A 25,404-nucleotide genomic window follows, 5' to 3' on the forward strand; every position below is an offset into this window, starting at 1 on the left:
CTAGGGGGCGGGCTCATGGTCTGGACTTTCAAACATCATCTCATAAACCAGTGAAAGCCAGATTCATTTAACGAATCACCAGATTTTTTAAAACCTGGACACACCATTATTGAGAATCAAGGATGAGTTGAAAATTACACAACACCAGGTTATAGTCCAACAGGTTTAATTGGAAGCACTAGCTTTCGAAGCGACGCTCCTTCATCAGGTGATTGTCAATTAAACCTGTTGGACTATAACCTGGTGTTGTGTGATCTTTAACTTTGTACACCCCAGTCCAACACAGGCATATCCAAAGGATGAGTTGGATATTATTATGCATTGATATCTGCAAACATGAATCATTTACTTCCAGTCACTGATCTAAACCAATCTTCTTTCTTTATAGACATTGACACATATACTCTGTACTTTGGTACTTTTTGTGCCTTTTTACTCAATGGTCCCAGTTTAGTGTAGCTGACTTCTTCAGACCCACATCTCATAAACTGTACACATTGCCATCTATTCAATGAAAAAACTGCAGATGCTGGAAATCTGAAACAAAAACAGAAAGTGCTGAAGAATCTCATGATTTGGAGGTGCCAGTGTTCAGACTGGGGTGTACAAAATTTAAAAATCACACAACACCAGGTTAGAGTTCAACAGGTTTATTTGAAAGCTCTAGCTTTCGGAGTGCTGTCCCTTCAACAGGTGCCTTACGATCTTATACTCCACAACCACCTGATGAAGGAATGGCACTCCAAAAGCTAGTACTTCCAAATAAACCTGTTGCACTAAAACCCTGTGTTGTGTGATTTTTAACTCTGAAGAATCTCAGTAGGTCTGACAACGTCTCTAGAGAGAACAAATGGTGCAAACATTTTAAGACCAGTAACTCTTATACAGAACAGCTGTTATTCAATCACAACCCCACATCACTTTGACAGATTGCACTGATAGGGCTGGACTTTACCGGGAGGTTGGGGACTGTTAATTGGCCACATTAGGATCCCATCTAGCCTAAGGTGGATAGTTGAGTGCGGAACATTATCTGGCTCTCTGGGTTAACAGTCTAATGAAAATGCCACTCTGCTAATGCCCACCTTCATTTAAGAATACCTTCTATCATGATGTGTGGCATTATCATAGTGCTAAAAGGGACAGACTTTAAACAGATCGAGCAACTCAAAACTGGACATCCATGAGGCAGTGTAGGATATCAACAGCAGCAGAAATGTACTCCAACAAAATGAAAAATGTCATGACCTGCAATATTCCCCACTCAACCATTACCATCAACCCTGGTTCAATGGAGAGTGCAGGAGGGCATGCCAGAAATAGCATCAGGTATACCTGAAAATGAGGTGTCAACCTGGTGAAGCTACCAAACAAGACTATTTGTGCATCAAACAGCATAAGCAGCAAATGATAGGCAGAACTGGGCAACTCCACAACCAACGGATCAGATCTAAGCTGAGCAGTCCTGCCACATCCATCGTGAATGGTGTAGGCAATTAAACAACTCATTGAAGAAGGAGGCTCCACAAATATCTACATCCTTGATGATGAAAGAGCCCAGCACATCATTGTTTAAGATAAAGTTGAGACATTTGCAGCAATCTTCAGTCAGAAGTGCTGAGTGAATGATTCATCTCGGTTTCTTCCAGTGGTCTCAGTGTCCCAGATATTCGTGATGAAGGGTTTATGCCTGAAATGTTGATTCTCCTGCCCCTCGGATGCTGTCTGCCCTGCTGTGATTTTCCAGCACCGCACTCTCGATGCTGATCTCCAGCATCTGCAGTCCCCGCTTTCTCCTTAGTGTCCCAGACACCTATCTTTAGCCATTTGTCTCACTCCATATGATATTAAGAAATGGGGAGGCACTGGATACTGCAGAGTCTGTGGGCCCTGACAACATCCTCTTAATAGTAGTGAAGACTTGTACTCCAGAACCTGCTGATATCCTAGCCAAGCTCTTCCAGTACAGTTACAACATTACCGGACAATGTGGACAATTACCCAGCTATGTCCTGTACACAGAAAACAGGACAAACCTAACCTGACCAATTACCACCCCATTAATCTACTCTCAATCATCAGTAAAGTGATGGAAGTGTTATCAACAGTGCTATTAAGCAGCAACTGCCCAGGAATAACTTGCTTAGTGATGCCTAGTTTGGGTTCCACCAGGGCCACTCAACTCCTGACCTCATTACAGCCTTGGTTCAAACATGGATGAAAGAGCTTAATTCCAGAGGTGAGGCAACAGGGCCACATTTGACCATTGTAGGATTTTCAGTGTTTGATGGTTTATGTCCTTTCGTAAGTTTGATGAAGTTTGTCAGTAGCTTTGTATAGATGTTGTTTTATCTACCAAGGAGGCTAATCTGATTCCTTTCTTTGACCCATCCTTCCACTGGTAACAACAAGCTCTGAATTTAAGAAGGGAGGTGATACTGCCAATTTTCAAACTGTATATAGTTCAGTGCCTGATACGAGTCAGCCATGCTCCTAAAGTAACAAATAAATGTTTATTTTAATGCATGTAAAACTTATTTCAGCAAAGATTAAATTATTATGAAATTTTTAAACTGTGCAGATATATACAACTAGCCTTTAAGAAGGGTAGTTTAACACACACAACCTCAAAGTCTGGGAGGAAAATATAAAACTTTGCAGAATGTTATCTTGAATACTTTAGTCAAGTAACAGTTAAATTCAGGAAAGAAAATCACACATAGTTTTAGGACTACTCCCAGTAATAGAGGAAACTACAGTCTCAAGGCATTTTTGTTGGACTGTTAATCTAGAGACTCATATATGTTCTGGGGCATCTGGGTTCAAATCCAGCCATGACAGATGTAGAATTTATATTCAATAAAAATCTGGAAATAAGAGTCAAATGTAGACCAGTCCATTGTCAAGGGAAAATCCATCGAGTTGACTAATGTCCTTTAGGGAAGGAAAATGCTATCCTTACCTGGTCCACATATTAGTCCAGACCCACAGCAATGTGGTTGACTGTTAACTTTCCCTGGGCAATTAGGGATAGACAATAAATGCTGGACTAGCCTGTGATACCCACATCCCGTGAATGAAAGTAAAAAATGTCCAAATTTTGACCTGTAACCCAAATTATTTCACATCAGCAGTTGGCACTGTGGCATTTTTCTGGATCAGTTATGGTTGTCTGAGAATGCTTTCAGGAGGCAGTTGTGTAGATTTCAAATTCTCTCTTAGGAACACTCCACTTGCACATGATATTTTCCAGGGATTTCTCAATTCATAAAGTTTTATGTCAGTGGTTTCAGAAGAACGGAAAGAGAGTAAATTCGTTGTTTATGCGCAATTTAGCTCTAACTAACACGCATAACCTTGGTCATGTGACCAATCTCTGAAATTATTGCAGACGCAATGACTCCAGTCCAGCAGCTTGTGATCTTAGCAATTGAAATATCATTCCTGATAAAACCAGCTATCTTTGCAAAGCGTTTTTTTTACAAAAAACTCCAAGATGTAGATCCATGTCTAGTCAATGTTATCATAAATTAATATTTTAGATTACACATCTTCATACACCTCAGTCTTGAAGGAAAGAAACTTTAATAATAGTGAAGGTTTATTAATACTGAGTTTAAAAATATAACAAATTCTTATCAAAATAAACCCCTCACAAATAGCATGGTGTACTTTTCATTTTCCACAATTACTGACCTACACATGTTGTACTGTATTAGCAAAACTATGAAAATGTATCTGCAACAAAGAGAAGTAACAAATAGGATTAGCAGGATATAAGCATAATAGTATTAATATAATTCAACGTTGATCTTTTATCCTATGCCCTTCCTTTAACTCTGCAACAAATGCTTCAGTTAAGCACTATGCCCAATTGTTGCTCTTTTTGTCAGTTGTAGACCTAAATTTATCTTTAAGTTCATTTTCTGAACTCAGGCATGGTAACTTCTCATTGTTAGTTAATAAGGTCAAAATGATTTCTTTGTGTGCTAGCAATTGACCTTCCCTTGACCTAAATCTCTTATCGAGTTTTGAGAAGGTTTGTAGCTCAGGTTGAGGTTCTGGATGTAGGTTTGCTCGCTGAGCTGGAAGGTTCATTTCCAGATGTTTCATCACCTTACCAGGTAACATTTTCAGTGGGCCTCTGGGCAAAGCACTATTGACCCTCTCTCAATAGCATCCTTACATACAGATGAGGAAGGACACCACTTCAACTGGGACAACACATCCATTCTAGGATAAGCCAAGCAGAGAGATGCACGAGAATTCCTAGAAGCATGGCATTCCAACCAGAACTCTATTAACAAATGCATCGAGTTAGACCACATTTACCACTCCCCTGAGAAAAAGAACAGGAATTTACATCACCACAGGAAATGATATCACCACAGGGAATGACATCACCAACCCAAAGAAACCCAAACATATAAACAGAAAGCAGGAATGATCAACAGTGCTTCGCCCGGAGGTCCACTGAAGATGTTACCTAGTAGGGTGATGAAACATCTGGAAATGAACCTTCAAGCTCAGCGAGTAAACCTACATCCAAAATCTCTTATGGCTGATTTGAGGATATTATCTGTACGCTTCCATTTTCAAATAAAAGTGTTATGTATGACTGCTGGCTATTATTCCTGAACACTTTGAGACTTTCACTGTCTCATAACCCCATCTTATATGTGCCTTTTATGATTTCCTGAGTAAGGTCAATGGCATTGCTGTTCGAGACTTATTTTTCTTTTCTCCCATCCTTTGAATCCTTGTGGAGCTTTTTCTTACTCTTTTTGTTAGAAACATGCTTTCAATGGTTTTTCTAGTTTACTCTGAAAAGCATACATATCTGGTTAATAATGGGCTTCAAAACTGACATTCTGCCATTTCATTGCTTCAATTCACACCAAATGCATAAAGGAACTTTTACTACTTTACTCAAGCCACATTCTACTTTATTGAGAGAAGTGTCACAGTCATCGGCATACATTCATTTTCATCCCACTGCACTTTGAAAATGGAGCCTTCATTTCTACATCTTTCAAAAATTTCTTACAATTTTTTGTTTTTATTCTCATTTTCATGTTCACCTTCAAATTTGTTGATCTTTTCATTCAGTTCACTGGTCCAGTCAGTTTAGGTGCCTTTCTCTCACACTCACCTCAGAATGTTCATGAAAAATGTTTGAATGTAATTTCTTGAGACACAAAATAGAAAAGGAGAAATGTCAGAAACCAGTTTGAGAGAGCCAATTTGGTAGTCAAGACCTGAGCATTACATCTCGCCAGTTGATACACCAACGTTGAGTCAGAAACATTTTAATCTGCAAGAAGTTTTTTTTAAACTCTGCTTATGTCACTAAAGTATCTTAAATTCACATAAAATTATTTTCTGCAGTCTGAAATGCACCAATTGTTTAAATTCACAGCTTATTCCCTGCTGTTATCAGACTGCTGAATGGACTTATCTAATTTCAAAGCTAACTTTGATCTTGTTTATGTGCAGCTATAACCCTGCATGCCACATTCTATTTAAACAACCTATGATCTGTATGATATTGTTATGATCTGCCTGTACTGCTCGCAAAACAAGAACTTTTCACCGTACTCAGGTACAAGTGACAACAATAAATCAAATCAAAATCCGTGTTTTTAAAATCTTTTCTCATTTACTATTTTTCTACACATAACTATTTATAACCCTCATTCATTTCTGTTGAACTCTCCCTGAGTAACACTCAACTGGGATTTAGCACTGCAATTGAAACAAATCTTAAGGTCATTGTATGTAGGTCATTGAGATACACTGCTTTGTAACATATCAGTTTAAAGGATTTACTATTCCTTGGTCACAATACTGCCTGTAAGCTGCAGTCTGTACTATGTAAAGCAATAACCTTCCACATTGCAACTGTTTGTCCACAGTTTGGAGAGAAAGTAATGCATGTGAAAAGATTGTTTTTGACATATCCATCGAGATCAACATAATATGAAGGAAAAGAACAGGAATGACAATATTAGTATCGAATGTTGCAAATTGGTAAGCAGGTTGATGCGATAGAATTTAAGCAGATCAGTCACTAAAGTCTGAGACCTCATTAAACAGAGAATGAGAGAAAGTAACTTCATTTCCTCACCTGAAAAATCAGTAAGTTTAGATTTAATTCATTATTTTAAGAGTTTTATAGCAAGGAAAGTAATTTGGTTTATGATGTTAGTGTAATAATCTGGTTTGGTATGGTTACAGCAAGTTTTACTTAATAAAATGTAAAGTGGGTTACAGTGCAGCTGCAATGAATTGAGCAACAATTGCTGTAAGATACGAGTATAGGATTTGACAAATTCCCATAAACCTGAATTGTCAATATACTTTAATATGTCATATTAAGGTTCAGGAAATGTTTTTTTCTCTATCTGTTTTTTTCACTATCCTCCTGGACTCATATTTTAAAATTTTATTTAATGTAAGTTCCATTGCACTGATTATTGAAAAACATGTTCAGTTGTACAATGTGAGGTATATTCAATTGTGAGAGATTAGACAGAATGATTTTGTGCAGGTTTGCTTTTACAGAAATAGTAAATACGCATCAATTGAAATTCAGCTCGACTGTAAGGTCATTTTATGAGTGTATTCAAATGGCAAACTACTTATAAAACAGAAAGTATTGAAGAAACTCAACAGGTCTGGCAGCATTTGTAGAGAGAAAAACAAAGTTAAAGTTAATGTTTTCAGTTCAGTCCCTTTCTTCAGGCAGGATATGAGTTTTGGCTGTATACAGAGATAATAAAAGTTTATGTAGTGCACTGCACTGAGCTAGCAGTCTAAATGTCAAATTCAGTTCTGCCCACCCTTGATTTTTAAGGATTAAAGAGATACAAAAAGTGAGAGAAAAATATGAACTTTCATTGTTTTGCAATATTTTAAAATAACACACTAATGTAATATATGTTGCAGAGAGTATTAAGATGTAACGTCTTCCTCCATTGTGACACGTAACACCTAGCACATTGAAGGAGCTATAGATTCACAAGCCCAGTTTCAAAACCCATTAAAATTGATGAATGGTTCCAGGATGTGCAGCTTCTGGATGCTTCTCTCCACTGGCATCACTGAATCTGCCACCAATTTCAGCGTAGAGATGACGTAAGAATTAAGGAGGATGTGAAACATGTGGTGTGGTATATTTGGAGCTAGAAAGATTAAGCAGGAACTTTGCAATAATAGTTATAATCAAAATACAGTCAAGAAAGACAATGAAATTGAACATGAATGTGTAGGCATTCAAAGTAGAATGTATTGAATGAACCTAAGTCTGTTTTTCTTTTAATAGAGCTTTTGCAAACGCCTCTGAAAGAACTTCGATTAATTATTAAAAATATTTTCCAGCTGAATGCTTTGGACTACCATAGGATAGCCATGTCAAACCACTTCTCTTGTTTCAGTGTGTTTACATTGAAATTATCAAACCATCCAATTTGGACTGATACCAAAAATCAAAGGTTTGCATCGTATTTATTGTCACCTTTCCAACTGTTTTGCACCATTCTGTTGAGTTTGACGCTTCCACATTCAGTACAATGTGCAACGTACAAAGTGGGCATCATAGGACCGTGGAGATGTGACCCAATTTTTGCTAAAGCTCTTCCAAATGCTGCTGCCAAATTAGCTATTGATCGAATCAACAAGGATTCCTCCTTAAGTCTTGGCAACCACTTTGATTATGTGATACTAAATGAAGACTGTCACACCTCCAAAGCTTTAGCTGCTTTCCTTGATTATTCAGAACTAGCATCTGGATTCATTGGTCCTACAAATCCGGGCTATTGTGATGCTGCTTCTCTGTTGGGAAAAAATTGGAATAGAATTATATTTTCATGGGCTTGTATAAACTATGAAATGGATGATACTCTGAATTATCCAACCTTTATGAGAACTTTACCATCTCCAACAAGAGTTCTCTTCACAGTGATGAAATATTTTCGGTGGGCCCATGTAGCCATCATCTCATCAATGGAAGACATTTGGGTGGATACAGCTGTGAAAGTGGCTAGTGCCCTCAGGAAACAGGGCCTGCCAGTGGGAGCTGTGCTTTCAATGGACAATGATCCAGAAAGTGTCAGAAGCACTCTCAAGAAAATAAAAACTATCGACAAACTTCGCAGTATGTACAGACATTTTTGATTTCAGTTTAAGTGGTTCATCAACATCTTCTCGTGGGTAATTAGGGATGGGTAATAAATGATGATGAACAAATAAATTTCAAAAATTGAATTAACTTTTGATGTTAGCGATCTGTAACCTATTAATTGGAATATTGTTGATATCTGAGAGCTCTTCACAATGAATTTTGTGTAGATTCTTCAGAATTAGTTTGTCGCTGTATTGATAGCAAAACGCTGTCTAGGGACTAGCAGAAGGGACTGGATGAATAATAAGGAAAGATTTGCATCTATACAGTGCCTTTTACCACCATTGAATATCTCAAATCATTATTCTGTCAATAAAACCAATTTAAAAGTGGTTGTAATGTAGAAAACACAAAGCTAATTTGAAAACAGCTATCACCGCTTCCCCCACCCCAAACAGCAATGTGATAATGATAAACTAATCTGTTTTTGTGATGTCAGTTGAGGCATAAATATTGGACAGGATACTGGGAAATAGTTCCTTCAAATAATTTACAACTATCTGAGAGGACAGATAACACCTTGGTTTTTTGCTCTGGCATTACAGCACTTCCATAGAGCTGCATCGAAATTCCAGCCTTTTTTTGTGCTCAGGAACCGGAGTAGCACTCAAACCTTCTAACTTGGAGACAAGAGAGTTAGCAAATGATATATAGCTAACCGTGTCTCTTTTTCCTCTACTTTATTTACAATCCTATGTTTTTCCCAAAAACATCTTTGAGTATTCCCACAAAATTCTAAGTAAGCACACTTTACCTCACCCATTCTGGATTTTTATCACACTATCTCTGGTTCCACGTTATTGCTTTCCTTGAACCTTAAAATGGAGGAATTTCTCAATTCAGTCAAAAATGTACTCTGCTCCTCTGGTGCCCCTCTTGGCTAATTCCATCCCATTTTACAACATGCCAATCTGGGAAGAACATGCCACACAGTGAAAGGCCAGCATCCCTCGTACCCACCCTCAAGAGAATACCCGCTGAAAAACCAATATCCCTAGTACCCACCCTCAGTGAATACCTGCTGAAAGACTAGCATCCCTGGTACCTGCACAATATTCAAAAGATCATCATGTACCCAGACAAGCCTTGTATTCCAAAGCTGCCCTACTAGGTGACAGACAGTCATTCTGAAGATGTCAGAGAAGTTGAAGATGGGGCTCACAATTCTCCAACAGGAAGCTGGAAGTCCTGGAGGAGTGGGGGGTGGAGAGGAAAGTGTTCTCTTCCCAGAAGCCCAGCAGAAGAGGCCATGACACCAGACCTTGGCAGCTCACTGCCATTCAATACGATGGCCTCCTCCACAACTGAGGCCTGCTGACCAGCAAGGCAAGGCCAGGCTAGGCAAGGCAAGAATGCTGTGAGCAACAGACCATCTAAGCGTGCAACCACTGAAATCCCAGTGCACGTTGGTCAGCATGCTGGTGAATAGCCTCTGCGTCTCACCATGCCTGGACCGCGGGCATCCATGCAGCAGTAAAAACATATACAGCAAACGTTAGCTCAGACCAAGTGGGCAGTGAGTGAGTGAGCACGAGGACAGCAGGCCAGCAGCTCTGTGATGCAGCCTGGTCCAATCCTATCCCTACGTGCAAAGCCTTTTTACTCCAGTCTATCAGTACTGGATCACCTTGCAGTACAGGTCTGAGCTTCCTGAGCACCCTCCAGCTGGTTTGGTTGGGGGTACCATGATGATTATGAAGGGCTAGTGAGTGTCAGATGCTAATGACCGTGGATCAGGGGATGCATGTGCATGTGCCTGAAATACATTAATCTCTGTCTCTTTTTCCATACCATTGTTATAGACTGCAAATCGCTGAAACCCCAGCACTAGTTCTTGTAACACTTCACTAATCACAATCTGTCAACTTGAAAATGCCCTCTTTATTCTGCCCAATTGCTTCCTGTCTGTTAACCATCCTCTTATAATGCTAACATATCACCCAACTTCATGAGCCCTTGTCTTTCCCATTGACTTGCGCCTCATTGAATGCCTTTTTCAAATGCAGACACATTACATCCATTCATTACCACTGTATCGAACCGACTAGTTATGTTCTTGAAACATTTTAATAATTTTGTCAAAATGGATGGTAACTATTGTAATCACAGTATTTATAAAGAGACAAAACAGGAATTTATCGACCAATTAGGCTGACACTGGTGGCAGGGAAGATGCTACTATCTGTTAAAAATTACTTAACAGCAGAGCACTTGGAAAACAGTGACAGGATTGGACAGAGTCAGCATGGATTTATGCAAGGGAAATCAAGCTTGGAAAATCTCTTGGAATTTTTCAAGGATGTAAGAATTAGAATTGATTGTGGAGGGGGTGGGGGGGAGGCACCCATGTGGTTTACTTGAACTTTCAGAAGGCTTTTGATATGGTCCCACATAAGAGATTAACATGTAACGTTAAAGTGCATTGGATTGGGAATAATTTACTGGCTTGGATAGAGAGCTGGTTGGCAGACAGGAAATAAAGAATAGGAATAAATGGGTCATCTTCTAGGTGGCAGCCAGTGAGTCATCAGATACTACAAGGTTCAGTGCTTGGACCTCAGTATTCACAATATTCAGTGATGATTTAGATGAGGGAACTAAACGTAATATCTCCAACTTTGCAGATGACACAAAGCTGGGTGGGAAAATTAGCTATGAGGAGGATGCAGAGATGCTTCAGGGTGATTTGGACAAGTTGAGCGAGTGGGCAAATGCATGGCAGATGAATTTTTACACAGGGAGCGGTTCTTATGTGGAATGAACTTCCATAGGAAGTGATGAGTGTGAATATAGTTACAATATTGAAAAGGCATTTGGATAAGTACATGAATAGGAAAAGTTTGGAGCGATACGGGCTAAACGGAGGCAGGTGGGATTAGTTTAGTTTGGGATTATGGTCTGCATGGACTGTATCCATGCTGTATGACTCTACGAATCTATGACTCTATAATAGAAAAGCTTAACATTATTCAAAAGACATGAAACTGGTAAATATTAATCTTCAGAAGGACTCGGGTCTAGTATCATACAAGGAACACCGAATGTTTGTATGTAGTTGCAGAAAGCAATTATGAAGTCCAACAGCATGTTAGGCCTTTATTGCAAAGGGGTTTGGAGTAGAGAAATAAAAAAACTTGTTAAAATTTTACAGAACCCTTTGGTGAGACCACACCTGAAAAACTGCATGCAAATTTTATCTTCATGTTTAAGGAAGGAGGTGTGTGTATTGCAGGCAGTATAGTGACGGTCCACTCGATTTGTCCCTAGGATGAAAGGGCTGTCTTCTGATGAGAGACTATATTGTGCCTATACTCTCTGGAGTTTAGACGAATGATATGTTATTGAAGAGTACATGTTGCGGAAGGCTCTTGCCAGGGTAGACGTTAAAAAATTGTTTCTGCCAATTAGGGAATTTAAAGCGAGGTGGCCCAGTCTCAGAATAAGGTCTCAGAATAAGTTAGGACAGCGTTGAGGAATTTTTAACAAAATCTTTGAAATTTTCCATCCCAGAGGTTTCTGGATGCATCATCATTAAATATGTTGAAGATTACAATAGAGACTTTTGGAGATTAAAGAATATCGGGAATGGGTGAAAATCGAGATCAGCCATAATCATTTTGAGCAAGATTGACTGGCCCCTTAGTTTAGTCTTGATCCTACCTCTCATGCTTTTGCCTTAACGTACTTAGCTATGTGAGAATAAGAATCTGCATTAGTTGCAGCATTGAGCTTGAAAGTTGCTTCACTAGCACTAAAATAGCTTTGCTGGGTGTTTGCCATTGCTTGTGCTGCATACTTTCCATGGATTTGAGAGGAACATACCAGAGTCCACACTAAGATAATGTTCATTGTGATCTAGACACTGGTTTGATCCCCAAGTAGTATGCATAGAGCTGAAACCACAGGAAAGCCCAACTTTAGACATGCAGCTCTTAAACCAGAAAATAAAATACCAAATCATCTAGAGAAAACAAAATAAAGAGAGGAAGGTATATATAGGACTGGGAAAAATAATAGGCAGAGACAAACAGGTAAGCAAAAATTATTTTAAATAATTTGCGCTTCGGCGGGGTGGTGTGGACTTGTTGGGCCGAAGGGCCTGTTTCCACACTGTAAGTAATCTAATCTAATCTAATCTTAAGGAATGAGATTCCACATTTCTAGAAGTTAATTCTCAGCTACAGAGTGATTGTTTAGTAGTAATCAATAACATTGTCATACTTTTAAGAATACATTTGAAAGGACAAATCATTATCTATACAGCCCTGTTTATCAGGAGTGCTTTGTGTAATAACAATAACTCATGCATTTCTTTGTATTGTAATACCATGTCATTCGATCAGATACCAGTATCTGGGTGGCACAGTGGTACAGTGGTTAGCATTGCTGCCTCACAGCACCAGAGACCTGGGTTCAATTCCCGCCTCAGGTGACTCTCTGTGTGGAGTTTGCACATTCTCCCTGTGTCTGTATGGGTTTCCTCCGGGTACTCCGGTTTCCTCCCACAATCTAAAAATGTGAAGGTTAGGTGAATTGGCTAGGCTAAATTGCCTGTAGTGTTAGGTGAAGGGGTAAATGTAGGGGAATGGGTCTGGGTGGGTGGTGGGTCGGTGTGGACTTGTTGGGCCGAAGGGCCTGTTTCCATACTGTAAGTAACCTAATTTTGTATACCAAAGTTTCTGGAGAAGCAGGATAACTCCAATAGCAACTTGCTGGTTTTCTTGCATAACTCTACATGCAGAGCTAAGAGGACTGTGGATGGGCTGTTGTTGAGTATCTTTAAGACAGAAATTGATAGACATTTTGATACTAAGAGAATTAAGAGGAACCGAGATAGTGCTTGGAAGTGAAACTGATTTAGGACGTCAGTCATTTTGTATTGAATAGTGGAACATTGTGCAAGGGCGAATTGATCCTCTCCAGCTCTTATTTCTTATGGTCTTATGCAGTTGTACTTTGAAAGTAGCAAGCTAGATTTGTGAATTGTGATTCTCCACTAAAAGTTTGATAACAAAACCCTTCTGTGTGTTTTTCAGTGATAATCATGTGTATGCACTCAATTTTTATTGGAGGTGAGGTGCAGAAACACCTTTTGGAAGTTGCCCATGATTTGCAGATGACTGATGGCAGCTACGTGTTTATACCATATGACACTCTTCTTTACAGTCTCCCGTACCAAAACACTCCCTACCCAGTGCTGGTGAACAATTCAAAGCTCCAGAAAGCATATGATTCAGTGCTAACAATCACTGTGGATTCTGCAAAAATGTCATTCCACCAGGCATTTCAAGAACATGTGCAGAGCCGGGAAATTATAACACACTTGAAGCCCCACCAGGTACCTTTTATTTGTTGTTTACTTATCTTCAGAATATTTCTGAGTGATGCGTGCTGGACTCCAAATTCTTCAGTTTCTTTGGATTATTCAGTTTATTATGGGTGAGTTGGGCAGTGCACATATGAAAAACACTTTAGCATCACAACCAAGCCTAAAGCCCTCGATCCATATATACCAAAAGGTAATTGGAAATTATCATTAGGAGAAACACAATATAGGCAGTCTGTTTTTAGAACCAGAGAATGCCTACACCACAGAAGGAGACTATTCAGTCTTTGATGTCTATGCTGGCTCTCTGCAGGAGGAACTCACCTCCTCCTTCTCCCCTGATAATGTCCTATGGCCTTGATTTTTAATGATAATTATCTGATTCCATTTTGCAAGTCAGGGTATTGTGCTTTACTTGTTGTTTGTGGATTCTTGTAACACCTCTTGTAACATCTCTGCCCCTAGGTTCAAGTCCCACCTGCTCCAGAGATGTATCATGTTGTGTCTAAACAGGTCAATAAAAATACCTAGAATCTGTGTCCACCACACACTCAGGAGGTGTATTCTAGACCTTACACACAAATTGCCTGAAAAGACTTTTCCTCATGGTGCCATTGCTTTTTCTGCCAATCACCTTACATCAGTGTCTTCTGATTTTTAATCCTTCCATCAACAGCAGCAGTTTCTCTCGATCTACTCTGTCAATCTTTTCCACACCCTCTCCAATGCCAATTCGCATCCTTCCTAAATTACGGTGCTCAGAACTGGATGCCATGCTCCAGCTGTGAATGAATCTGATTCTGGAGGTATCATGGCCAATACCCCTTTGTTGCTCCATCTGAGATCAATACACTCCAGCACACAAATTTGGACAGTATGGGCTCAGCAACCACTTCACTCTGTGTTTACAGTTAGAGAGGAAGCTGCTTATGTATCTTTTCACTATGTAATTAAATTCTTCTTCACCAGGGTAAGCTGTGAAACACTTTTTATTTGGTCGCCAGGTATCCCCACTATTTGGTACAATCTATAACGCAATCTATTTTCTTGCCAAAGCTATGGAGAACAATAGAAAACACCAAGCCTGGATGTCTGGCAGCAACATAGCTAAGTTTGCCAAGGACATAAGATTTGAAGGCTTTAATCAGAGGATTTGGACTGATAAAAATGGGGACAGCTTCACTGATTATGTCATCCTGGACACTGATGGAAAAGGAACCGAACTGTATCACACTTATATTGTAGATATGGAAACAGATCTAATACAATTGACAGGGCGAACAATTCATTTTCCCAATGGAGTCTTGCCAAAAACAGATTCTGCATGCTGGTTTACCCGTGGGAAAATCTGCACTGGAGGTAAAATGACACTCTTAAAATCTTATATTTTTCAGAGTTGTTTAGTTCCTGTTGGAAGTTTGTGCTTTTCTCAGGGCCAAAATATGAAGTTTAAGATTTCATGGATGCCAAAAATCATGCATGTTCCCAGAACACAATGGGTCATGGTTTTCTGTAAGATTAATATTGAACTGATAGGCACATACACTGCTACTGTGAGTGAGCAGTGTAAGTGTGCACATTGGCTGCAGTGTGTGTGAGCAGTGCAAGTGTGTACATTGGCTGCAGTGTGTGTGAGCAGTGTAAGTGTGTACCTTCACTGTACTCTTGAGAAAAGATCATGATGAAGTTATTTTGCTGTTTGAACACCATCTATCTTTATAGCTCTTGAATGAAAGGAATAATTTATTGTAAATTTATGTTGGACTGCTGCCAGTTTTGTACAATGGGTGTTCAATTAACACAAATGGAGTTATTTCACTATTTTACAGCCATCAGCAAGTAATCTTTGCACCAATTTAAACTGATTCCAACATTGATCCAAAGGAGTAAGGACAGCATGTCTGTTTTAACTTTAAACATAACTCAAATACCTTAGAGAATGACAAAACCTGTTTATTACAAAAGAGAAAGTGCTAGAAAAACTAAAAGGTCTTAAAATTGATAAATCTCCTGGCCCCGATGGGCTACATCCTAGAGTTCTGAGGGAGGTGGCTGAGGAAATAGCAGAGGCGTTGGTTGAGATCTTTCAAAAGTCACTGGAGCCAGGGAAAGTCCCGGATAATTGGAAGATCGCTGTCGTAACCCCCTTGTTCAAGAAAGGATCAAGACAAAAGATGGAAAATTATAGGCCAATTAGCCTAATCTCAGTTGTTGGTAAAATTCTAGAATCCATCATTAAGGATGAGGTTTCTAAATTCTTGGAAGAGCAGGGTCGGATTAGAACAAGTCAACATGGCTTTGATAAGGTGCCACATGGGAGGCTGCTGAGCAAGGTGAGGGCCCATGGTGTTCGAGGTGAGCTACTGGTATGGATTGAGGATAGGCTGTCTGACAGAAGGCAGAGTTGGGATAAAAGGTTCTTTTTTGGAATGGCAGCCGGTGACAAGCGGTGTCCCGCAGGGTTCAGTGTTGGGGCCGCAGCTGTTCAAGTTATATATTAATGATCTGGATGAAGAGACTGGGGGCATTCTAGCGAAGTTTGCTGATGATACGAAGTTAGGTGGACAGGCAAGTAGTACTGAGGAAGTGGGGAGGCTGCAGAAGGATCTAGACAGTTTGGGAGAGTGGTCCAGGAAATGGCTGATTGAATTCAATGTGAGCAAATGCGAGGCCTCGCACTTTGGAAAAAAGAATACAAGCATGGACTACTTTCTAAACGGTGAGAAAATTTGTAAAGTCAAAGTACAAAGGGATCTGGGAGTGCTAGTCGAGGATTCTCTAAAGGTAAACATGCAGGTTGAGTCCATGATTAAGAAAGCGAATGCAATGTTGTCATTTATCTCAAGAGGGTTGGAATATAAAAGCACTGTTGTGCTACCGAGACTTTATAAAGCTCTGGTTAGGCCCTATTTGGAGTACTGTGTCCAGTTTTGGTCCCCACACCTCAGGAAGGACATACTGGCACTGGAGCGTGTCCAGTGGAGATTCACACGGATGATCCCTGGAATGGTAGGTCTAACATACGAGAAACGGCTGAGGATCCTGGGATTGTATTCATTGGAGTTTAGAAGATTAAGGGGAAATCTAATAGAAAATTACAAGATAATACATGGCTCGGAAAGGGTGGACTCTAGGAAATTGTTTCCGTGAGGCGAGGAGACTAGGACCTGTGGACACAGCCTTAAAATTAGAGGGGGTAAATTCAGAACAGAAATGTAGAGACATCTCTTCAGCCAGAGAGTGGTGGCCTGTGGAATTCATTGCCGCAGAGTGCAGTGGAGGCCGGGACGCTAAATGACTTCAAGGCAGAGATTGATAAATTCTTGATGTCACAAGGAATTAAGGGCTATGGGGAGAACGCGGGTAAGTGGAGTTGAAATTCCCATCAGCCATGATTGAATGGCGGAGTGGACTCGATGGGCCGAATGGCCTTACTTCCAATCCTATGTCTTATGGTCTTATGGTCTTATTCCATCTCAGTTAGAAGCCTGGTCCTGGTTACCTATGTTTAGGATTATGGATGAAGTAGAATGATGAAAATAACCCACCGTAGGATTCGAGCATTCATCACTTTTATTTCTCCTTTACTTTATCTATCGTCATGTTGTTCTGTGTACTTCTTATTTTAGGAATCGATCCTTTCTTTGCTGTAACAGTGCCATTGATGATCATCTTTGCTGTGCTTTTCAGTATGGGTCTTGTCTACTGTATAAGGTATAGCATTTGTTAAATTACCTTCGACAGTAAAATGCTTGAGCTCTTGGGTTTAATCAAAATTTATTCTTAATCTTTCACAAATATTAATGATCTTGAATTAATGGCAGATCTGGGTTGGTGAGGCGTTATAATCAACAGAGTCTTACCTGCTTAGATCCTGCTACTAACCCACACAGGGTTTCAGGCAGTAGCCTCTTAAACCTATATAAACTGAGGTATTATAAGGAGACTGAAGCTCCAACATAGATTTATCTGTGGCTTGAACATGACTACCACTGCTTTAATGCATCAATTAGTTTTACATAGATCAATTAAAAGTTCTTTTGGCTCAGTGGATACTACCACTGCTTTTGAGACAGAAACTCTGCGTTCAGATCACACTCCTGGATATTTTGATCCTGGAGGAAAAACTCATGAAGTGGTTCAACAGGCCTGCTCCTTAGCAACATTTCTGTCCTATGCCCCAAAGGGGAAAAAGATGAGTGTGAAGCTACAAGGAAACATGGCCCAGTTGATCCATTGACTCAACAAAGAGGCTGAACCATTTCCCACAATTCATGTCTTACAAGATGATGCTGGGTTGGGGTTTTCAGCTCTCTGGTGGGTCATTCAAATGTACCCAAATTCAGTTGCTGTTCAGACTGCCTGACATTACTTTTGGGCAGGTAGCTAGCTCATTTCATTAAATTCAAATCCCTTTCTGGATGTAAATAGAAAATCCACTCCATTATATCTTGTTAACCCCATAGCTCAATAATCATGAAACAGTGTACAACATCTAACAATTAACTGGATTGTCACTAACAGTAACACAGAATAAAACTAACATTGCAATTGGTCTGGTAAACCTTCTCTGAACAGCTTCCACCATATTTACATGTTTACATGAGATCAATACTAAACACAATTCTCCAGATGTGGCCTCATCAATGCACTGTACAACTGAAACAAAACCTCCCTACTTTTGCGTTTAGTTACACACAAAATAAACAACTTTTCTAATTGCTTGATGTATGGGCATTTTGTGATTCGTGCATTAGGACATCTAGATCATTCTGTATCTCAGAGTTCCGCAATCTGTCACCATCTGGATAATTTAAGAAGTCTTGCATTAAAATACCATCTTCCATAATGTTCCCAAAATGTTTTTGAAATAATTAAGTACTTCTAAAATCTTATCACTGTTGTGATACAGACTAATACAGTTATACACGGTATGGTCCCACATTGAGCAATAATAAACAAACAGGTAAGTAGTCATAGAGTCATAGAGATGCACAACATGAAAGCAGACACTTTGGTCCAACCCATCCATGCTGACCAGATATCTCAACCCAATCTAGACCCACCTGCCAGCACCCGGCCAATATCCCTCCAAACCCTTCCTATTCAAATACCCATCCAGATGCCTTTTAAATGTTGCAATTGTACCAGCCTTCAAACTTCCTCTGGCAGCTCATTCCATACATGTACCATCCTCTGCATGAAAACGTTGCCCCAAAGGTCTTTTTTATATCTTTCCCCTCCCACCCTAAACCCATGCCCATAGTTCTGGACTCCCCCACCTCAGGGAAAACTCTTTGCCTACTTATCCTAACCATGCCCCTCATGATTTTATAAACCTCTATAAGGTCAACCCTCAGTCTCCGACACTCCAGGTAAAACAGCCCTAGCCTATTCAACCTCACCCTATAGCTCAAATCCTCCAACCCTGGCAACATCCTTGTAAATCTTTTCTGAACCCTTTCAAGTTTCACAACATCTTTCCGATAGGAAGGAGACCAGAATTGCACGCAATATTCCAACAGGTGGCCTAACCAATGTCCTGTACAGCCGCAACATGACCTCCCAACTCCTGTACTCAATACTCTGACCAACAAAGGAAAGCATACCAAATGCCTTCTTCACTATCCTATCTACCTGCGACTCCACTTTCAAGGAGCTATGAATCTGCACTCCAATATCTCTTTGTTCAGCAACACTCCCTTGGGCCTTACCATTAAGTGTATAAGTCCTACTAAGATTTCCTTTCCCAAAATGCAGCACCTCACATGTATCTAAATTAAGTGCCATCTGCCACTTCCCAGCCCATTGGCCCATATGATCAAGATCCAGTTGTAATCTGAGGTAACCTTCTTCGCTGTCCACTACACCTCCAATTTTGGTGTCATCTGCAAACTTACTAACTGTATCTCTTATGCTCACATCCAAATCATTTATATAAATGATGAAAAGTAGTGGACCCAGCACCGATCCTTGTGGCACTCAACTAGTCACAGGCCTCCAGTCTGAAAAACAACCCTCCACCACCATCCTGTCTTCCACCTTTGAGCCAGTCCTTTATCCAAATGGCCAGTTCTCCCGGTATTCCATGAGATCTAACCTTGCCAACCAGTTTCCCATGGGGAATATTGTCAAGCCTTAGTTTATCCTGTCTTCCAGAGGACAACACCTTTGACCATGCAGCATTGTAATGCATGGAAGTGTGAACCTGGATTGGGTGTTCCATTCTGATTGTTTCGCCTGCTGACCAAAGAAGTGAAAGTTCTACTAGTGTAACAAGGCTAACACCTTAAGGACAGCAAACAGGCAAAAGAAAGTCACTAACATTTGCTGCTAATTTTTTCTCTCTTTTACCTACAGTTTTCCTGTGGGCTAATTTCTGGCTTTAATTTTCAGACGCAGAATAATTCAACTTAAATTACTGAAGGGTCCTGATAAAATATTACTGACACTCAATGATGTAACATTTATAAACCCACAGCTCAGCAAGAAGGTTGGTCATTTATAGCTCAATATTAATTATATTATCAATTAAATTTATATGAAAATATATGAAATGTCACTCTGAATTTTATAAAAAAGTGAGTTATATCAATAGGTCTTCATAACCATGTGTCCATGTTATCACTTACAGTTGGCTCTAACTTTCTCATGTTTCATTTTAAGAAAATCAGTGGTGAAGACAGCCAACTTAGTGAAGGGGGACAAAGTGGATCTGAGAACAAAAGTAGAAAATCTCCCATGTGGTCACTATCAATGAGAAGTCTTACTCCTGCCACCCATGAAAACTCAAATGTAGCTGTTTATGAGGTTATTACTGTGTTTTATATATTATACATGTGTGTGTATGTGTGTGTGTGTGTGTGTGTGAATATTTGCGTACACTCATTTAGATGTAGTATACACAATTATAATGTATAGCAATAAAGAAATTGACATCAATATGGTTGCTATGAAATCTTCCATGATGGTGGAGAAAGGGGTCAGGGATGCCGGGTTAAAGATTAAAAAATCACATATGGGTCTGGTTCTAATTTTGGAGTGGAGAGATACATGCCTAGTACGTCAGTGTCCCATTGGGAAAAGCAGTAGTAGTAATTAAATCAGGTTTTCGCAGTACAGTTACAGACACAATTCAAATGCTTGAGCAACCTGACTGGTCAGTGGAGATGGGAGCTGCTGGCTTCACAAAGTAAATACATTTTGAAAACACTCCATGTAAGCCAGGAGGAAGCAGAGTACCTCCCATCCCTGAGCCTGTACCAAACCATAGCCAAAGACAGCTGTTCTTCTTCTTCACCTTCATCACCCTCCTCCGATTGTGCTCACCTCCATGACCTTTCCTTCTTTCCCAATTTCTGGACTCCAACATTCTCACTACTACCCATCTGCTGTTATTGAGGCATAGAAACACACCCTTCAATCCAACCAGGCCAGGCTGACCATAATCCTAAATTAGACTAGTCCCTGGCACTTGGCCCATATCCCTCCAGACATCTTATTGATGTACTTATCTAAACGTCTTTTAAACGTTATAACTGTACCTGTATCCACTACTTTCTCTGGAAGTTCATCCTACACACGAACCACACTCTTTGTAAATAAATGCTAAACACTTTCCCACTCATCCTATCTATATGTGGTTCAAACTTCAAAGAATTATATACCTGAACCCCTAGGTTCCTCTTTTCTACAGCACTTCCCAATGCCCTACTTTTAATTGTATATGTTCTGTCCTTGTTTGTTGCTGGTATCATGCAATAACTCCTGTTTTGTGCTATTCCTCTGATTGTGGCAGAGTCACCTGCTTTGGATCAATTCAGTTTACCTATAAGCTTACCTATAAAGTACAATTAAGGACTGTAGGTGTTTTTCTGAAGAGCATTTGTTTCAGTTGGTGAAATGTCAAATCAATGAATGAGAAAAAAAGTAGATTTTAAAATCCCAAAGAAGGAGCTGGCAGGAATGCACAGTTTAGAAAGATATATGAATAGGAAAGGTATGGGCCAGGAGCAGGCAGGTGAGACTAGTTTAGTTTGGGATTATGTTTGGCATGGACTGGTTGGGCCAAAGGGTCTCGTTCCATGCTGTATGACTCTATAACAAAGCAGATTATTTTCAAATGCTTAATTGTCAATGGTGGATATTTCTGGGTATAATGCAGAAGATGCTGGATCAGTTCATTCCAAAAAGGAAGAATGATCCTAGCAGGAGGCATGGGTGGCCGTGGCTGACGAGGGAAGTTAAGAAACATATAAAGTTAAAAGAGAAAAAGTATAACATAGCAAAGATAAGTGGGAAAATGGAGGACTGGGACGCTTTTAAAGAACAACAGAGGATTACTAAGAAGGAAATACGCAGAGAAAAAATGAGGTACGAAGGTAAACTGGCCAAAAATATAAAGGAGGATAGTAAAAGCTTTTTTAGGTATGTGAAAGGCAAAAAAATGGTTATGACTAAAATTGGGCCCTTGAAGACAGAAACAGGGGAATATATTACAGGGAACAAAGAAATGGCAGAAGAATTGAATTGCTACTTCAGATCTGTGTTCACTGGGGAAGACACAAGCAATCTCCCTAAGGTAACAGTGGCCGAAGGAACTGAACTTAAGCGAATTTATATTTGCCAGAAATTGGTGTTGGAGAGACTGTTAGATCTGAAGGTTGATAGTCTACATCCCAGGGTACTGAAGGAGGTGGCTCGAGAAATCGTGGATGCGTTGGTGATTATTTTCCAGAGTTCGATAGATTCAGGATCAGTTCCTGCGGATTGGAGGGTGGCTAATGTTGTACCACTTTTTAAGAAAGGTGGGAGAGAGAAAGAAGGAAATTATAGACCAGTTAGTCTGACCTCAGTGGTGGGAAAGATGCTGGAGTCTATTATAAAGTATGAAATTACGACACATCTGGATAGTAGTAACAGGATAGGTCAGAGTCAGCATGGATTTATGAAGGGGAGATCATGCTTGACTAATCTTCTGGAATTTTTGGAGGATGTAACTTTGAAGATGGATGAGGGAGATCCAGTAGATGTAGTGTACCTGAACTTTCAGAAAGCTTTTGATAAAGTCCCACATAGGAGGTTAGTGAGTAAAATTAGGGCGCATGGTATTGGGGGCAAAGTACTAGATTGGATTGAAAGTTTGTTGGCTGATAGGAAACAAAGAGTAGTGATTAGCAGCTCCATTTTGGAATGACAGGCAGTGACCAGTGGGGTACCGCAGGGATCAGTTCTGGGACCGCAGCTTTTTACAATATATGTTAATGATATGGAAGATGGTATTAGTAATAACATTAGCAAATTTGCTGATGATACTAAGCTGGGTGGCAGGGTGAAATTTGATGAGGATGTTAGGAGATTACAGGGTGACCTGGACAGGTTAGGTGAGTGGTCAGATGCATGGCAGATGCAGTTTAATGTGGATAAATGTATGGTTATCCACTTTGGTGGCAAGAACAGGAAGGCGGATTACTACCTAAATGGAATCAATTTAGGTAAAGGGATAGTACAAAGAGATCTGGGTGTTCTTGTACACCAGTCAATGAAGGTAAGCATGCAGGTACAGCAGATATTAAAGAAGGCTAATAGCATGCTGGCCTTCATAACAAGAGGGATTGAGTATAGAAGCAAAGAGGTTTTTCTGCAGCTGTACAGGGCCCTGGTGAGACCACACCTGAAGTACTGTGTGCAGTTCTGGTCTCCAAATTTGAGGAAAGACATTCTGGCTATTGAGGGAGTGCAGCGTAGGTTCATGAGGTCAATTCCTGGAATGGCGGGACTACCTTACGCTGAAAGACTGTAGCGACTGGGCTTGTATACCCTTGAGTTTAGAAGACTGAGAGGGGATCTGATGGAGACATATAAAGTTATTAAAGGATTGGACACTCTGGAGGCTGGAAACATGTTTCAGCTGGTGGGTGAGTGCCAAACCAGAGGAAACAGCTTAAAAATATGGGGTAGACCATTTAGGACAGAGATGAGGAGAAACGTCTTCACCCAGAGAGTGGTGGCTGTGCGGAATGCTCTGCCCCAGAGGGCAGTGGAGGCCCAGTCTCTGGATTCATTTAAGAAAGAGTTGGATAGAGCTCTCAAGGATAGTGGAATCAAGGGTTATGGAGATAAGGCAGGAACAGAAGACTGATTAAGGATGATCAGCCATGATCATATTGAATGGTGGTGCAGGCTCGAAGGACAGAATGGCCTACTCCTGCATCTATTGTCTATTATCTATTGTCTATTGTCTCATTAATGTTATATTACTGTCAGCAATAATCTGCTCATTGGAAAACAATTTGAATTCCTCCAGTCCACTTAGCTCCTGACCTCATTAGAGCTTTGGTCCAAACATGAATGGAAGCATTGAATTTCAGAGGTGAAGGGGTGAGCAGCAGCCCTTGATATCAAGGCTGCATTCGACCAAGTAAGGCATCAAGGAGTCTGAGCAAAGCTGAAGTCAATGAGGATCTGTGAGAAAATGAGTCATATCTAGCAGCAAATTAGTTGGAGGTCAATCATTTCAGTTTCAGGACGTTGCTTCAGGAATTCCTCAAAGTAGTGTCCTGGACACAAACACTTTCACAAACCTTAATGACATGCCTTTCACCATAAGGACAGAAGTGAGAATGTTCACCCATAGTTACACAATGTTCAATACTGTTCACGATTCCGCTGATAATAAAGCAGTCTGTGTCCAGATGAAGCAAGATCCAGACAACATCTATGCTTGGGCTGATAAGTAACAAGTAATATTTGTGTCACACAGCTACTAGGTAATAGCCATCTCCAACAAAAGAGAATGTAACAATTTTCTGTTGACATTCAATGGCCTTGGCATTGTTTGCAAATTCTGCATTGAGCAACTCACTTCCTGATTCCCCGAAGCTTATCCACAATCTACAAGGCACAAAGCACAAGTCAAAGAATCATTGAATCTCTACAATGTGAAAATAGGCTGTTCAGCCCATCGAGTCCACACTGATCCTCCGAAGAGCTTCCCACCCAGACCCAACTCCTACCCTATCCCTGTAACCCTGCATTCCCAATGGCTAATCCATCCAACCTACACATCCCTGGACACTGTGGGCAATTTAGCATGGCCGAACCCCTAACCTGCATACCTTTGGACTCCGGGTGCTTCCGGTTTCCTCCCAGAGCAAACCCATGCAAACTCACCCGACAGTTGCCCGAGAGTGGAATCAAACCCGGGTCCCTGGTGCTATGAGGCAGGGCATTACTAACTACTGCTGTCTCTTAGTCAGGAATGTGATGGAATACTCCCTACTTGCCTGGATAGGTGCAGCTCCAACAATTCTTGGGCGGCATGGTGGCTCAGCAGTTAGCACCGCTGCCTCACAGCACCAGGTTCCAGGTTCGATTCCGGCCTCGGGTGACTATCTGTGTGGAGTTTCCCCACATCCTCTTTGTGTCTGTGTGGGTTTCCTCCGGGTGCTCAGGTTTCCTCCCACAGTCACAAAGATGTGCAGGTTTAGGTGAATTGGCCATGCTAACTTGCCCATAGTGTTAGGTGCATTAGTCAGAGGGAAATGGGTCTGGGTGGGTTACTCTTCGGAGGGTCGGTGTGGACTTGTTGGGCCGAAGGGCCTGTTTCCACACTGTAGGGAATCTAATCTAATCTAATCTAAAACTCTCAAGAAGGTCATCACCATCCAGGACAAAACAGCTCCCTTGATTGCCACCACATTCACCACCTTCAACATTCACTCCTCTAGTTCTGACACACAGAGGTAGCAGTGTGTGCAACCTACAAGATGCATTGCTGTAGCTCACCAAGGCGACTTCGACAGAAACCTTCACCCAGACATACAAGGAGAGCACATACATGGGAAGACCACCACCTACAAGTTCCTCTCTAAGCTGTTCACCATCCTGACTTCCT

At 40.5% G+C, this 25,404-nt stretch overlaps 1 protein-coding gene across 3 annotated transcripts in view; it reads left to right on the top strand.

Annotated features, from left to right (window-relative positions):
- The first annotated feature begins 5,845 nt into the window (after positions 1-5,845).
- Positions 5,846-25,404, top strand: part of LOC140495997 (retinal guanylyl cyclase 2-like) — a 50,108-nt gene continuing 30,549 nt past the window's right edge. For 2 of the 3 annotated variants that reach the window (XM_072595401.1, XM_072595400.1), the window contains exons 1-7: positions 5,846-6,030; positions 7,325-8,155; positions 13,219-13,520; positions 14,513-14,867; positions 17,138-17,222; positions 19,905-20,001; positions 20,175-20,318. In XM_072595401.1, the coding sequence (XP_072451502.1) occupies positions 6,018-6,030; positions 7,325-8,155; positions 13,219-13,520; positions 14,513-14,867; positions 17,138-17,222; positions 19,905-20,001; positions 20,175-20,318 (1,827 nt within the window). In that variant the 5' untranslated portion in view covers positions 5,846-6,017. Of the gene's footprint in view, positions 6,139-7,324; positions 8,156-13,218; positions 13,521-14,512; positions 14,868-17,137; positions 17,223-19,904; positions 20,002-20,174; positions 20,319-25,404 lie in introns of all 3 variants that reach the window. The other variant, XM_072595402.1, reaches the window with a different exon arrangement.

The sequence above is a fragment of the Chiloscyllium punctatum genome, chromosome 25 (assembly GCF_047496795.1).
Source record: "Chiloscyllium punctatum isolate Juve2018m chromosome 25, sChiPun1.3, whole genome shotgun sequence".
Classification (NCBI taxonomy): domain Eukaryota; kingdom Metazoa; phylum Chordata; class Chondrichthyes; order Orectolobiformes; family Hemiscylliidae; genus Chiloscyllium; species Chiloscyllium punctatum.